At 39.1% G+C, this 17,678-nt stretch overlaps 1 protein-coding gene across 1 annotated transcript; it reads left to right on the top strand.

The window, feature by feature from the left end:
• Window positions 1-10: 10 nt before the first annotated feature.
• Window positions 11-16,117, top strand: fra10ac1 (FRA10A associated CGG repeat 1). Its single transcript, XM_023426029.2, has 14 exons — window positions 11-123; window positions 833-912; window positions 1,188-1,280; window positions 1,968-2,013; window positions 2,201-2,277; window positions 2,493-2,576; window positions 2,791-2,875; window positions 4,543-4,588; window positions 11,625-11,738; window positions 13,017-13,059; window positions 13,432-13,559; window positions 13,757-13,807; window positions 15,171-15,255; window positions 15,944-16,117. Exons 1-14 carry the CDS (start codon window positions 106-108, stop codon window positions 15,984-15,986), a joined length of 993 nt encoding a protein of 330 aa, XP_023281797.2. The 5' UTR covers window positions 11-105; the 3' UTR covers window positions 15,987-16,117.
• The last annotated feature ends 1,561 nt before the right edge of the window (window positions 16,118-17,678 follow it).

Here is a 17,678-nt window from a genome sequence, read left to right as displayed (position 1 = left end):
ATGAAGCTAGACTACACGTCATCATGCCGCGATGTGCTATGCTGCGTCATCATATGGCGACGTGCTTTTCATTTTGTAAACATTTGGCTGAGGGAGAAGAAACTTATGGATAATCTTGTGAAGGTGTGTTGCTATTAAAGTGTAAAATCTGCCTTTTTCATGTAAACAAGTCTGGAAGAATATTTAGCGTTTCGTGTAATTGTTATTAGCCAGTTAGCATTAAAAACATTAGTTAGCCACAGGGGTTACCTCTCTTAGCCTAGCTGTTACTCTTGCTTTTACAGTTAAGCGTTTAGCTAAAAGCAGCATCGCTGTGTCGAACTTTGGCTGTATCTTTAATGGCTAATGCTAAAGTATGTATATTGGCTCTCAGGGAGAAGCCTGTTACAGAGGCAGGACCATGTAAAGCACCAAGAACAAAACACAAAATACAGGGGTTGTGCCTCTTCTGGCTGTGTGTTTTGTTTCTTTTTTTTTTTTTTTTTTTACCGTAGCTAGCACCTTTCACAACTTCTTCTTCTTCTTTCTTCGTGCGTGCAGCAGATTATACTGGTCATTCGACAGCGGTAGTGTCATATGCACTGTATCGTCAGCTATAACCGAACGTGTGTAGTGGATAAAAATCTAAGAGGCTACCTATACCCATGTGTAAAAGTGTCACAGGCTTCTGAGCATGTTTCTCAGTGACTGGGTACATACATACAGCATACGTTATGCCTTTTGAAATATGTTTCATTCTGCAAGTTGGTCTGTTTGTATGTAAATAAATAAATGCATTGCATTCGATCAGATGTGATTCCACCAACACAAATGAGTTCCTGTGTTTCCTCAGGTGCATGGAAGCGGTGGCTATGACTCTGACTTCAGTGATGATGATGGACAAGGAGAGTCCTCACACAGAGGCCTTAAAAGGTAAAACTAAAGACAACAGCATCACAAAGGCTCACTGATATATTTATGTGTGTATTCAAATATTTATCATCTAAACTAATTGGGTTTTGTGTCTGTGCTGACCAATGCTAAAATGCTAAACAGCAAAGGAAGTCACACAAAGGCTGATATTGTGGATAAACATACGTGCTTCCTCTACCATCTTTACTTTTGTCTCCAAGAGCTTCCATTCAGACTGATGTCGACAACCTCATCAACTAACACATGCTTTCTGTACTTATTTGTACCTTTGTCAGGAAAAGTGAAGAAGAAATCTTACAGAAGCCGTTCCAGAAAGGCCGGCACTCCCAGGTGGCTCACCGGAGTTTACACTCTAATGAACTGGACAGGTAGTGTACAATCAATCATATCTAATTATGCAAGTCATTATGTTTCATGGTTAATTACTTCTCACGTCCATCATGCAGTTTAATTCCTTTTCCCAAAATGAGCGTTATTCCTTTTCAATCCCATGTTCACATTGTGATTAATGTCAGTTATACATTTCCTATATTTAAATGAAATCCTTCAATCAAATTGAAATTTTCATGTGCAATTTGTGATGTATAAAAATGAAGAAAAATCAGATTATAATTTTTTCATGTTTGAAAATTTATCATTACTTCCAACTAAAATCCCTATGGTCCTTACACTTACCACCCAGAGAAGATATTTTATTTGAAGCATTAATATATGCTTCAAGTAAAATTGGACCATAATTCCTTTGTCTTATAATAATTTCTTGTCAGATTATTGTTGATCCATGTCTCAAAGTGTGTAGTGAGACCAAGATACTCAAAACAAAAATAAAAGGCTAATTTTTACTTAATTATTTAATTATTTTAAGTTAATTCAGTGACAAATCACTTAAAACATGTTTTGTCATTACATTGATGCCAAACTCATAATACTGTTATTTATAAAGTAGAACTATATAAATTATATTCAAAGTTTATAAAAATAAAAAAAGTAGGACGTGAACCTCACCTCATCTTTGATTATCTTTTGGGTCGCTGATTCTGTTTCCTGTTTTTCAGAGAAGAAGCCAGGAACAGAAGAGCCCACCTGATATCATTGAATGCTGTATCCTGTTTTATTTTTAATTTAATTGTGAAATGACAATGAATGTAAAAACCATGTAATAATTCCATGTTAGTCTAAATATTAGTTGCCATCATTTGAAGTCAATAAAACTAAGGGATGTGGAACATTTTTTCAGTGTGCAAAGTTAACATTCAAAGAGAGGCTGACCTTAAGCAGATGTTTCCAGTTTGAGCGACATAAGAAGTTTGTCGGTGACTACATACTTTATTATGGAGGACAGATGGCCGACTTCAAACGCTCTGTGTAAGTACTGTGTGTCACAATCAAGCTTGACGATCAGTCATCTGCTGTCACTTCAACTAATGAGAATATGTGTAATCATAACAGATCATTGGATACTCATTTGTTTTCGTATATACTTAACCACAATTTATACTAGTAGTAATGTTATTGTAATAACTCTCCTTATCTGTGCACTTGCAATTAAAAGCTTATAAGATTATTTTTGTTTCCCTCAGAGCTAAAGACAAAACAGATCTGGATGTGCTGCGTGAGAATCATCGCTTCCTCTGGAGGGACGAGGACGAGGAAGACATGACATGGTGCTCATCACTAGTCAACGTTTCATGCAGGCTGCTTTAATATTTAGTTTCCTCTTTATTATTGTTCTGTTCTGTTTTGAAAATCTCTGCCTCTAAAGGAATTATAAATATGTCAAAACTCTGAATCTAGTAGCTTGTGTTTGGTGGCAAAAGTCAGTTATTTTCAGATGAGTTTGTGTTTTTCTATCTTACATCTGGACTTTTTCTGCTCCAGGGAAAAAGAACTTGCCAAGAAGTATTACGACAAGCTGTTTAAAGAGTACTGCATAACTGACCTCAGCAGATACAAGGAAAATAAGGTAGGATAAACAGATTCATTGTTTTATTGATTGATTTATTAGCCAGTTTAAACAGAAACGGAGTAGCAGAAGGTGTAGCTCACATCAAACAATGTGACACCACATGATGGTCAGTGACTGTTTTGATTATAGCAACTTTGAACATGTGAAGTTATCACATCAGAAGCCAGTTTCAGACAAGAAAGTACTGGGTGTTGTAGCTTTTATATGTCATTGCTGTGTCATTATGAGGCTGAGCGAGCGTTGTAGCAATATTTAGTTACACTAATAACAGTATGACATATTTCAAATAATTACAGTATCTATCTATTTAATGTCCTCTTGATAAAGTATACAGCCTTGAGTAATGGGAAAAGAAAACACTGCATGTTCTTGTATCTGTTAAGGACTATTATTATGAATCCCCTTGTAAAAACAAAACTGTAACAGAGAAAAAAAAGATGAAGTGAAGCACAAGTTGTCATAAGGTGAAAATTACCAACAAAATGAAGTGAAAGAAAATAATACAGTGACTATAGACACCTCAGCCATCCTAGCCACCACTGCCAGGACTTGGCAGGATGATCCATTTTTTACACTGTGCTCCAAAATCACACTAATTGGCCCAGTGGTGGCACCATGAATTAAGGTTAAAATTTCATAACTCAGACACTAATATCCACCACCACTGGTCTATTTAAGATACAAGTCGGGGGTACGATGCGTTTTGGCACTGTGCTCTGTCTCCAGTGACCACAGGGCCATCTCAAATAACTCTATGTCAAATCCAAGGGCAGTATGCTTATGGCTCCATAGCTGCACTATTTGGTCTGATGGTGTTATACTTTCAAACTCATGTGATATATCTCAGGCTGTGATACTGACGTACATATGACAGTTGTCATAGGTACATGATACATAACACCCAGACTGACCCTTAATTATTAGAGGCACTATAGTTGAAATGAAAAGAGTAAACAACCACCAGACAGACAGGCACCATAAGTCCAGTTGACTCAACAATTTAAAATGATTCCAGTGTTGCTCGTTAATTATTCTGATTTGCCTAATGATTGCAAATGCAGTGGTGAGTTGCATCAGTCCCACAAGTGTAGTCGCATTTTGATCAGTAGTGTCGGGCAAATGAGGTGTGACAGCACATACAGATGAATCCACAGACAGAAAATGTGCTAGACAGACGTCGGCTAACATATTAATGACGAGCTTAAACGAGGACTGCACCATCTGTGATGCTTCCTGTTCACTGATGCTTCATTCCAGCCACTGAAGATACTGTAAACACATACAGTAAGGCGTAAATATATATGCAAAGTGGGAATACACAATATTCTCACGAAGGTTTGTGTTTCAGCTGTTCACACCTTCTGAAGAGCTTTTACATTTGCCAAATTGAATTTTGTTTGTATAATTTTATTTTTGGTGGAGTGGTCAGGCTGTTGCAACAGGACTCACACCCTGAAACACTGAATTCTTCCACTGAAACAAATACAATAGAAAGCTAATGACAATTCAAAGACAGGGTGTAGAATAAGCTGTGGTAGGATATCTTAAATTAAGCATTATATGCTTTATTTTAGGGAAAAGAAATGTAATTTGTGCTGTGTGTCTGGCTGTTTTGTTGCAAATGATTTTGCTGATTTACATCTTGTTAAATTTGTGCCCAACAGTTTGGATTTCGTTGGCGGACTGAGAATGAAGTTGTCTCTGGCAAAGGTATGGCATGGTCAAAAGATAATTTAAATTTTGAGTTGATACATTTCTACATGTTTTTATATTTTTGCATGTGCTGCTTTCTCAAAACACTGTGCTGGATAATACTGATGTTCTGTGAACTTAATGAGAGAAAGTGAAACCATTCTTCTTAATTAACGGATCACCTTCACTTCCTTATCAACAGGTGTTTAGATTGTAATGTGTTCACACTAGAAAAGTGAGAAAATGAAGCATTCTCAGACCAGACAGAACGCATGCTAAATTTGGCTGTGCTGTTGATGCGTACTATTCTCTTACAATGCAATGCACTGAGAAAATGAGGCAGATGTTCACAGCTGGAAAAAACAAAACAACAAATTGTAGATGGTGGTAAAAGATTCTGGAAAACAAAAATAAATAATCAGCTTTAGGAAAGACATTTTTCTTACTGTTTGTGATGTTTGATGGACATCTGATGTTAGAATCTATTTGGGACAGATAAAATTTCTCATCATGCCCACAAAACAGTTCACAACTTTTTCCACTAGATGGCGACAGCGATAAAGACAAATAACAGCAGCGGGTAACATACTGTAGATACTTCTGTCCTCATGTAAGACTGTTTTACAGATATGCGTGTTTCACTTTGCTTTGACTTTCTGGAATGTCAGAAAACCTTTCAAATATTTGATTCAGCTGAATTTTCTTTTTTTTCTTTTTCTTATTTATTTATTTTGGTTCCCTGTTTATGTCTTACACCCAAAGAAAAACCTCATTCTACCTCCACACTTGTGATGCATACTAAACTTAGGTGTGCCGTTGATACGTTCTACTTCTTAATACAATTTGTCCACGCTTCATGATGAGTGCAACACCTCCTCCCTGTCTGCTGCTCCTTTGTGTGACAGTGACATATATTTATAGGAAAGGCTATACCAGCAACACACAGAGGGTAAACTTACCTTGATGGCTCATTGATATGCCTAGAGCCACATACACACACACTCACTCACACACTTTACATTTGAATAATTTGTTCATGTTTACATCAATACAGCCTCGCAAACTGACCTAGTGTGTCCTAGAAAGCTGACTAAACCAATATATTGTTCCAGATTAAGACGGTGTAATCCTGGTCTCTGACAGTTCACCACCCTGTAGCAATACTCTACAGGAAGTGGGATTAGAGCGGGCACTTCACTTGAGCTGTCACGTCTGTGATTTGTGTACATTGATGATTTGCAGAGAAATACCTCTTAAACCACTATTTAGAGCAGGAGACACTAAACACTCAAGTGAAATCAATACTAATCTAATGCTTTAAGGTGGAGCCTACGTCCTCAGTCAGAGGTCCTTTAAAGTGTTTGTGGTTAAAATCAAAGGTGGAATACGTGTTTATGACTTGAGTTTGATTTGATTTGAAGGCTGATGAAGAGTATCACTTGATTGCATCCGCACAAACTGTAGATGAATCATCGCCTAGATATCTTGTTTTATTGTTCAGGTAGTTACACCTACACTACGCGTTGTTATTCCAGGCTCAGGTGTCGTGCCAGTCAGATGGCCAAGCTTGACCTCTGCTTGCAGATAAAGTAGATAACACCAAACTTTTCCCAATTAAACAGATCCTGCAGCTCTTTTAAAGGAGCACGGCACTTCCACTCTGCCATTGGCACCTTTTTGGAAATCATCTTCTTAGCGTCCCCTTGCTCTCTGTGCACCTCAGGTCATGTTGGTATTAGGTAATGCTGACTACTCTTCATTCAATCAGTTGGATTACTAAGAGCACTGACCTTTCTTTTCATGGCCCCAGTGTGATATGGGATGTAGGAGCGTGCAGTGCCAAAAGGTTGGAATATTTTTCCTTTGAAAATATTAAGGGGGAAGAGAAAGGGAAAGATTATATTCTTGAATCAAGCACACAAGAGCAGGATCACATGTTATCCTTTCCTGGGAGTCCAAGGGTTTCTTACATCTTACAGAATTTTTCATGCTCATCCTCATCCCTTTTGTCTAGTCTCTGAAAGATTCGCATGAATAATTCCAGTCATGTATGAGGGAAGGAGAAAGCCAGAAAGACCTCCCGTAAACAGACCTTAAACGTGCCTGTTGGAGTTTTTTGTAAACAAACAAAATTTATGTTTGAATTCAATGTTTGTTATGTGTAACAAACACATGAAATATATTTGATTCCTCATAAAACATTTACAAAGATGATTTTTTTGGGATATTGTCGACCCTTCATCATTGTTGTATCCATTTTGTAAGGTCAGTGTTCTACCTTACCTTCATCTGTGCCTTCCAGTGCTTCTTTGCATGTTACTGCCATCAGCTGTGGAGCAGTGGAACAGCGTGAAACAGGTGGCACGAATGTCAATACTCTAGTTCGTGTGCATATGTGTCCTTGTGTGTGCATGTACGATAGCAACAAATCAGGGACTCACGTGTAAAAACATTGCTGCGTGCACTGCTCACATTACACATCTGCAACATAAAGTTATGATTTTGTCATATATCATCTTTGCTTCTCATGCAATGTCAGTATGTGAGGCAGGCGTTTTGTAATAAGAGAAATCCATCATTGAATGAGTATATTGAATTTTAAAATATGTTTTTAGTCTTTTACGCTGGAGCAGATGTACGTATGTGATGAAAGGCATGCAGCCACTTCATTCCAAGTCATGTTTTTTTTTTTCCCGTCTGGTATAAATTGAGCTTTAGTCTTGCTGTCAGGAGGAGGTCAAAGACCAAAGGTAGTTGAGGCCAGTCTTATTTTTGGTGGGCCCCCTGTCAAACTAAATGGAGTATCAAAGGTCTTGGCTTATGTAACTTTCCTGTCTATAAAAAACGGTCACCACACGCTCGCTTACAGTGGAGGAATCAGGTTTGACCCACCTCTGTGTAACTTACACTGTTAGCTGGGGTGTGAGGCCACTCTAAGCCGTCACTGAGACATAATAGTTCTCGCATTCTGTACTTAGAGTTTTATAGTTTTAGTGTTGTCATTTGTTTTTTGGATTTCAGTTTGTGACTGAATTTTTATTCTTATTCCAACTTGCCTGAGTTTCTACCTCTCTGATTCCACCTTTACTCCATCCTCAGACTTATTTTTCAGCTTATTATACAGCATGTGGTCCACTAACATGATTGAATTGGAATATTGTCACATCGTGGCAGTTTCCCTTAATTTTACGTTTTTAAATAAAATGAAAGTGGCAGGCCAATTTAAAGGTGAGAACATTTCATTTGCTTTAAATAGTTGCTTTGTGTGGCCTCAGTTCCAACATAGGCAGAGTTTGTACTGAATATCCTGCTGGGTTCTATTTTTCCAGACAAAATCCTTCAGCTCCAAAGAAGTGTGAATGTGTTTTAAGTGTTAGAAGTGATAGCTCATTAGTTCACAGCCTGCAAAGCTTTCAGAGTTGCCCAGTATAACAATGGAAGTGCAAACATCTCTTTTCTTATTGTTTTAATGTGTTTATCTGTGTGTGTGTCGCAGGGTATTGCACATTAATACTAAGAAATATGAAATATGAATATTTCTCAGTGGTATGCTAAGGGATAGACAGATGCAAAGCAGGTCTTTGGACACATTCTGTAAAAAAATATCATCTCCGTGGGATATAATGCTCCTTAGGCTACTTGCTGTGGGGTAAATAAAAGTTCCAAAATAAAACGAGTGTTGAACTTCAGGTCAGCAAACTGGACTGCTTGTCAATGTGAAAGACAGGCATAAAAAAGCTAACTCTGATCCAGAGTCAGAGGTGGGACTGTGTGGACAGAGAAGCAGCCTTTTGGTTGCCAGTTACATTCCCAATATTTGAAAAATCTGCCTGGGGCAGTGAGTGTTTATCGTTTCCCACAGGTGGAGAATTTGTTAAAGTTGGTCGACCCCTACAATGGGCGGGGAGAAGGGGGTGGTGAGTATCAAGAATTGGCTGCAAAGCAGCACTGAATTCTCCAGCTCAATAACTATTGCACATGAATGCAGCCTTCAGACAGACTTTTCAATCAGTCGGCACTTTAAGGATAAAAAAAATCATTTTGGGTGGGAGCGGATCTATTTGTTTGGGCCTCCTAGGATAAATGTATAAGGCGAGCAATGATCCCTCTTCATTCACATGAATTAGTCTCCATTTAACTTTAAGCAGAGCCTGAACATCCCACACACACGTTACTCACTAGCCTGCAGTTTTAGTTGATGAGTATAGAGAGCACCTTTTGTGATAGGAATGTGTAAAGTTTTACAGTGACAGCTGTTCTCCAAAGCCATGCCATTGAAGGAATAGTTCAACCAAACCTTAGAGGAGCAGGTAGGCAGATTTTGTTACCTTCAGACAGAGATAGGCTAACTGGCTTCTTTGCTGTTGCATATTGTTCTTAACACACAGACATGAAAGTGGCATTGATCCTCTCATCCAACTCTCTGCCAGAAAGCAAATAAGCATATTTCCCTAAACTTTCAAACATTCCTTTAAATAAGTTTGACTTTTCAACTGGTCTCATGTATCAGAAATATTTCCACTAACTGGAAATGTTAGGCCTAATAGCAAAAGCTTAGGCAGAATACTCCATGAACTTTAATTACCCTGTCAAATTATAAGATTTTCTCGAAGTCAGGCCTAGTTTATAATAATGTCTTCTTTGTGAACACTTATTCAAGAGTGAATAAAAAGTGAAAGAGCACAGGCTCAGGTCACTGCCCCGACTTCATCCATTGAATGTTAATCATGCAGCCATCTGTCCCGTGGTGTATCCATCTTGATCTCAGGCTGCTGACTGGTGGCATTAGTAACCATTGACGTAGGAGGACAGGAGTTCCCTCTCTTAATGGGTTTACTCAGCTGACCTGGTGCCAACCCTTTACATGGCACACGTGAGGCTCACCTGATGTGTGAGGATACCCAGTGCTTGCCAACAAAACACAGTGGTGGCCCTTTTGTTTTTTTTGTTTTTTTGCAAAGACATTCAACAGAGACCCATAGAAAAGCTTTTGTGTAAAACTTATGTTGTAAAGCAGGGACGTTGTTGTGTGTGTGGCCCTATTTTAAAAATCCACCTTCTGAACGCAGCGACTAAAGTTGTGCTTATTACCCTTTGTGTGGGAAATTGTGGAGCCTGGGGGCAGAAAATCAGAAATAAGCGAAGAATTGTTTCCTGACCTTGATTGTATTTAGTTTTTGACATTTATTTCATCAAAGAAGTTGCCTAGAAACAGATTTCCATTGACTCCGCTCTGTCACTGTTGTGGTTATGAGTAGCTGGAGGGTCAGACACATTCACACTCTCTGTGTTGTAACCTTCAAATATATCACATTCTTTTATATTTGACACCGACTGTTTCTCTGCAGCAGCAAAGGGATTCAGTACCTTTTTCAAGGGGGCTCAGTTTTGTGTAGGCAAAACACAGGTTTAGCTGTTTTCTTTACAGATAAAAGCTGTTGTGTGTAGACAGAGCGTTATGTGATTGATTTTTTTTTTTGCGTGCGTGATGGAGAGAATTAAGATACCACGAGTGAATTCCAGTGCGATTGGCATTGACGTCACCGATGATAGTGATGTCTCTAAGCATCGGTCACTGCTCATGGCGTCATGTTGGCACAGAGTTGAGAAGATGGACCTGCCCCAAGTCACTCCCATATAGTGTCAGAAAAGACCAGACGTCAAGGATTTAAAGGGATATACTGCCATTTTCAGTTTCCCTTTACTGATGATGTTTTAAGTCTTTTTAAATGTAGTCAGGTGAACATATACAACAACAAAAAAAAAACTTCATTTGAAGTTAATAATTTAAGTCATCAAATTGTTGCCGTTTTTCTATGATAAGGAACTGGTTGATTCATTAATGAATATAATATTTAGCAACACTAGTACTGTAGCCCCAGGTATGGCAATGACAGTCAGTCAATCAGTCTACTACTTTGGTCCTAGTTGGAATATCTCAACAGCTATTGGATGGGATGCCATTCATGGTCTTTTCAATTTGGTGAAAATATTTGGAGACGTGAACTTGTGGTGCCATTAAGATGAAAAAATTCTGTTTGCGTTGTTTTACTGTAGTATCATTCAGGAAAGCAGCTGTAGACTTGGAATCCGACAAACATATAAAATGTTTGTCTTACATGAACAGGTAGGGTATTTAGAAATAGAAATTAAATCAAAATATTACCTGTGTGATGTCTTATTGTCCAGGAAAATAAATAAAAATACAGCTCAGTATTCTACTTTAGACCTACACTGATTGTTCTTTAATTTCAACCATAAAGTCATATTATTTCTGGTTTCTTTTACTTATTTGTATATAATAACAAGCTCACCCAAATAAACCCAAATAAAGACCCAGGACCGAGCCAGAGGTCCACAATTGTCTTTTTTAGCTGACGTCATGGGACTCAAATCTAATACAGCACGTGAAGAGAAAGTCTGCCTTATGGCTCTAGTGGCTCGAAGCCATGACGACCAACGTCACCTCACCTGAATTTGAGTCTTGATCTTAGGCAGGTGAGGGCAGGCATCCCTTTCCTCTAGCCCCTTTGGCAAGAATGGACTGCTCTGACGCACTTGCTCCCCCTGCTACAATCTGGAGGAACCCCACAGGCCACATCAGTGCCACCTTAAGCTCCTCTGGGGATAATAGGCAGGCTGTGCAGCAGCTGGAGGGAGGCCTGAGGAGATGAGGCGAGGTGAAGAAAGGGAGATGGGACGGAGCAGTGGGATAAGGAGGAAGGGGTGTAGTGCAAGAGGGGTGTAGAGCAAAGAGCAAAAGGGGGGAGGGTGGTGAAGGAGAGCAGCAGGGTTTGGAGGCTGCCTGACAGAGTCTGAAGTGTTTGGAGATTTATAGTCTGAATTCCTCAATCGTGAAATAAAACATCTTTCTTTTTCAGTTACATCCTCTCATATCAACTCCACCATGTTTTTTTTAAATTCTTTGCACACAAGAGTATTTGTAAATTCACTGTCAGGGCTCGGTGGCTTGCGTAATTTCTACTTCTTACTTAATCTATTATCAACATGGAGTATATATTTGTATGTGAACATGTTCTCACTGGTCTTCCAGGTCAGTTCCAGTGTGGAAACAAACGCTGTGAGAAGCAGGAAGGCCTAAAAAGCTGGGAGGTGAATTTTGCCTACGTGGAACACAGTGAAAAGAGGAATGCATTGGTCAAACTCAGTAAGAAAAATGACAAATTATCTTCCCATTTTCTCTGGTTATGCTCTGTGTTTGTGTGTATGCATGTCAGCGATGTGTGTGGCTTTGGCCTGGTGGGGTTTCCCGTCTAAGACCCAGCTCATAATAATCCTCCTTCAGGTATCATACTGCAGAAAATCCTGTTAGAATAATTACTGTAATTGGAGGACCCACCAGTCATAGTCAGCTCAGTCAAGCAGGAAATGGCAGGCTCTTTTAACAAGTTAGTGCAACAGGTCACATCCCGACATGTTGTTTCTCCTCATTAATACAAAAAAAAATGTTTCCCAACTTGCAGTAATCCTTAATCCAATGTTTTGACAGTAATGAAATATGATCTGGCAACCCTGCAGCATGGAGTTGGTAAGGTTCAGTGGATGGATAAGGATGATGTTGCAATGATATAATGAAGATAAATAAATGAATAGCACATAAGCATTTACATTTTAATCCATCTACAAGAGTGAAACAGGAGTTCCACAGGGGTTCCACGGGAGTTCCACAGGGTTCTTTCCGTGGCCCCCTATCTCTTTACATATTATTTTACTTGTGAATGGAGCAGGTTTCCAGATGTGTGCTGATCATACTGTTATATATGTTTCAGGTTGAACCATTTTTGTCTGTTTACATTCAGTTGCAGTTCAGCTGCAGTTAGATTCTATAGCAGCATGAATTGAAACTAAAACTATTGTGTAACGCTTGACAGGAATACAATGTGCTTTTCATTCTGTGGTCTGTATATACAGTATATCTATGTACAATATCTGTCCATATAGAAATACTTAAAAGAAACACAAATACTGAGTAAAATAATGCTTGGACCTAATTCTGCTTTTGCAGGCTTTGTAAAAACTTTATGAGGAAAGAAATGTATTCAACACATTTGTTAGGCCCCAAGGACACACACAATCTGTTTTGGTGAGAAACAATGAATGTAATCGTGACTAGGTATGTTTACAAGAAAACTTCCAAGGGGTACGTTTTGCAAAGGTCATTAACTGTAAATAAACGAGAAATGTTCGTTCCAGTGTATTTCATTCCCTAAATGCTGCACAGAAGTGGTTGAATTACAGCAACTTACACTGACTGCAGCTGTAGCTTAAGCTTCATGTCCCTTTTCACCAACATTACAATTAAGCTGTTATAGAAAGTGCAAGATTTAACCCTAATAATGTCTGTAATAATAATAATGATGATAATGATGATAACAGTGAAACTGTTTGTAATGGTAATGATGATTCCATGTTGTCTCTGTTCTAGGACTCTGCCCTGAATGTTCTTTCAAACTCAACTACCATCACAAGTAAGCTGACCTACCTCTTACCCTTGATGCATTTCTGCATTAAAAATGTAGGTCGTCTTTCCCACGATGAGTGATTTCAAAGATTGTAGAAAAGTGTGCACTCAGAGGCATTATGTTTTCAGGTTGTCCGTCCTTCCGTCCGATTCTTGTTAACGCGATATTTCAGGAACACCTTGATGAAATTTCTTCAAAGGTCAAAGTCACTGTGACCTCACAAACATCACAAAATGTTTTGCTTAATTCAACTCAACTCAAGAATTCATATGCTTATTATGTCAAAATGATTGGGTGATTGGGTTCCACATTGTATTTCAAGAAGTGGCTGCTTTACATTCTGAATACAGTTTGGTCAACTTGTGGTTCTGCTTGTAGGAGGAAAGAGGTAAAAGCAAAGGCTAAGACTAAAAGTTTATCGGAGGAGAATGAGGAACCACTACACAAGAAGAAGAGGAAGAGATCGTCTTCACATTCCAAGAAGCACAAACACAAGAGGCGCAGAGGTAAGACTCCTCTCAAACTGTCACATTAATTACGGCAGTAATGTCATCAGATAGGAACAGCCTGTGGGAGCAGCCTTGTTTATGTTTTGTGCTTGGAAATGATATCGTTCCCGTTTCTCTCTTGTGTTCGACATGATTATTTTGTCCCATTCTATTAAAACATATCTTATTTTACAACTCTCTCTGTTTCTCTACAGATCGCTCCACCTCCTCCAGCAGCTCAGAGGAGTTGCTGAACTCGGACAAAGGTAATGTTCATAACTCTCTCTCTCACACACACACGTGCACACGTGCACACAGAGACACACACACACACAGACACACACACACACACACACACACACACACACAGAGGGACCTCCCCCATTTCAAAATACACACACATTGCACAGTTTATGATCTACTCTCCTGGGCCTCTAGGCCATGACACTCCTCCGAAATGTCTGGAGTGAAAACAGCCTTGACAGTCCTTTCTGGAAACACATCCATTAGCTCTGTATTTAGCTCTGTCTGCTTTTTCTCAGCTCTGTCTCTTACCATTCCTCTTGACTTTTTTTGTTTTTTCCTTGTCACTTCGCCCTTCACTGTGAGCAAAACGAAATGATGTATGTCTTTGCCCTCTTGTGTCCCTGTTCTGTTTATTCCAGGATCTGGATGGATGGATGGATGGATGGGTGGGTGGGTGGATGGTTGTGTGCAGGAGTGGATGGATGGGTGGGAGAAGATGTGCACAGACACAGAGGTTATGTCACTGAGTTCAACATGCATTGGAATACAGACACAAAAACACATATTTGAAGCAGTTGAAGTAATTTGTGAGCGATGCGTTCAGGGAGAGTTAGGGACTTTATGGTAATGGAGGTACTTCATGTCCTGGAAACTGAGGGCTACTTTATATTAGAGCCACATCTAGGGCTGCTGGCAAAGCTAACCTATAATTTTCATTTTGCACAATGTTATCTGGTTTGGAAGTGACTGGATTAAACTGTTAAAAATATGCTAATGGGCCCCTGTTGACGCTCAACCTCTGGCCCGCACTGCATTGTGTATGTACCCTGTTGCCTTCATTTCCCAACCCATTTCTCCATCCAGGACAGTGCACTCAGGAAACTACACATAGAAGCTTCATCAAAAGACCTAGAATTCCTCTGCTGAAATACCACTAGCCCCCAAATTTTCTTTTTGACAGTTTGAAGAATTTTGATTTAAAAAGCTATGTAGGAATGGGGACCTTTTGAGGACAATATAAACTTAAATAATAAATGCTTTTAAAGAAGAGCCACAAGGTAAGACTGGCTCCTGGATGTCTGTGGCCCCAGGTAAAGGTGCCTACTTTACTCGGTTTTGTCGCTGTTCTGGAAACATTAAATTTGTCCACTTCAAATTACCAACTGAAACTTCTTTTTGAATTTGTTCGTGCAAAGAAATGCAGAATCATGCTGCTAGATTTGTAGTCTGAACATTCACTGATTGGTCAAGCACAACTTCAACAAAACAACTTCCTGCTGTGTGACGTTTCTACCCTGACATCAGTAACTGTTGAACTACTGTTATTGTTAGTTATTCCCTCCTGGAAGTGTGACTGACAGCTCTCTGAAACTCTCCTGCTAGACTCTGAAGCTGAGGATGGGCCAGAGGGCCAATCAGAAGCCGACCACTGGCGAGGACCCGCCCCAGCGGTGGAGGAAAAGTCAAGGTGAGATTAAAAGCTAATGTTCATATTAAATCACACCCAGTAAGCTGCAGTAAAACCATTCCAGGCAGTCTTTACCAATTAGCCTACATAGGGTACTGATCTGTACATAGCACAGTATGTAGATCACTTAGATACCCCACACAAAGCTGTCATGAACAGTCAGGGAAGTCACTAAACCTTTAACCTGATAATGTCACACTCACACACTCCTGACATTTAGATTTCTGCTCTCAGATATTACTGCAAAGGTCAAAAGTAAGAGTCGGTGTGTGTTCAAGCACATCTACTAAATGAGCAACACTCTTGACCTCAAGACAAAACACAGTCAATAATATGATGGTAGTGATTCTGATCAATTGCACTGGACACAAATTACTTTAGAATGAGTCAGGTTATATAATTTATATAATGATAATTGTGTTTGTATTGAATTTCAAGCTTTGTTTGTTCTACGCACAAAACACGATCATCATAGATGATTTAAATGCTCCACATTCAGAGATACTCCTGTGTTAACACTTGCCGTCGATGGCAGGTAAATTAGGTGCTTGTTTGTTTGTATTCCGTATCGATAAAAGCAGAGTGCTAACACAGTGAGTCGGGCCACCCAAAGAATGCACCTAACAGTCTGTGTCAACACTGTGCATGGCAGGAACTAATGTTTCTGTGATTTTGTTTATCTGTTTAGGGAGGAGGAGTTTGATGAGTACTTTGAAGATATGTTTCTTTGACTCTGCCGGTATCAGTGGAAATCCTGCTGTGACTGCGCTTCCTTTTGTGCACCACTGACATTAAGCCTGTAGTTTTGTCTGACTGTATGTTTCATTACTATTACAGAAATAAACACAATGTTTAGCCTTTACCTGTTAATGTCTTTGATTTACTCGTCTGTCCCCACCACAATCTCTGCGGAAAATGAATGAAAATAGTTGTAATCATCCCAGCAGCATGGCTGTAGGGATGGCAATGTTTTTCTGAAATTAGGTACAGACATTGAACTTCCTCCAGGATGAATTATAATTACTTCGATGTCGTAACCTTTCATCCAGCGGGTTAAAATTTCTATTTGTCCAACACTTTGGTTAATGACGAATATTTGATTTCATTCTTTGAATTAATTTGCAAATAGTAGATGCTAACATGCTGATGGTGCAATGGTTAACATGTACCTGCTAAACATCAGCATGTTAGTATTGTCATTGTGAGCATGTTAGCATGCTAATGTTAGCATTTAGCTCAAAAAACAAGTGTGGTCTCACACAGCCATTAGTGTGGCTGTAGACTCTTGTTTTAGTAAGTTACAATTATCTAAACTTATATTTATGTTATATGTTGTTATATGTTGAATGTGTATCCACATCTAGTGGATACATTTTCCACAGTAGTACGGTTTCTTGCATGTGTAAAATTTCAATGAAGTAGTAGTCAGTATCAGTCTGCTCTGACTGAAATACAACAAGGATTAGCTCGAGATGTCCCTCTGGCCAAGGGCAGATTGAGGCGCTACCTTCAATTTGCAGAGCAGGAAACTGGGAGATTATAGACCTTGGCTTAAATAAAGACAATTACTGTACCTCTTACTGCTCTGTCTGTCTCACTTGAACTTTCTTCACTGCTTTCTCAGGAGAAGTCATTTACTCTGTGATTGATGGCAATGTAAACTAGCAGGTGGTTAAGTGCAATAAAAATATGGTCCATTGAGCAGTAACAGTTTGTTGTTTTCCAGTGAAGGTGGAATATGATTTGGCCCCAAGCTGTACTTGTACACCCTTTACCAATATCCTGGGAGGAATTTTTAAATCTCAAATAACAACAACTTTTAAAAATTTAAGAGGGATAGAAAACTCACAGAAAAATGATTAGATTTGTGTTTGATATGGCTTTTCAACAAAATAAGTAGAAAATTAAATCTTTCTCCGTCCTTGACAAATCCAGAACCTATAAATATGTACATATGCAAATAGATTTCTCTGCTGGACACAACATAGCTCCTACTTTACTGAAAAGCCCGTAGGAGCTATGGAATATGTATGGAAGCAATTATCAAATTCCCACATCACACTTAAATATAAGTTGCCTGTTTGACTACGATTGGCTTTCAAACTGTACCCTCAGCAGATCAAGGTGAAAACAGATTTTGAAACTCTGCACACATTGTACATCATTCTGCAGAAAGAAGGTCAAACTTTCGAGTGAACTAGCAATAAGTGTGTGGAGCGGGTCTTTAAATTTAACATGGAAATTTTAAAGCAGGGCCCTTTGAAGAGAAGTGGGCGGCTCTGCACCCACTGACTCCTGAAGAGTCCGGGGAATGAAAGGTCATGTTGACAAGCTCAAGTGTCCCACAAAATGATAGATTACAGGGCTTCTTCTTTCTTTCCTCATGCCAAATATTCCATCTTCTCAGGGGAGGTCTCATCCTG

Source organism: Seriola lalandi, unplaced genomic scaffold (genome assembly GCF_002814215.2).
Source record: "Seriola lalandi dorsalis isolate HSWRI2012SDOR001 ecotype SW California unplaced genomic scaffold, Sedor1 jcf7180002054801, whole genome shotgun sequence".
Lineage (NCBI taxonomy): Eukaryota > Metazoa > Chordata > Actinopteri > Carangiformes > Carangidae > Seriola > Seriola lalandi.
This window is presented reverse-complemented; position numbering and strand designations above follow the sequence as displayed.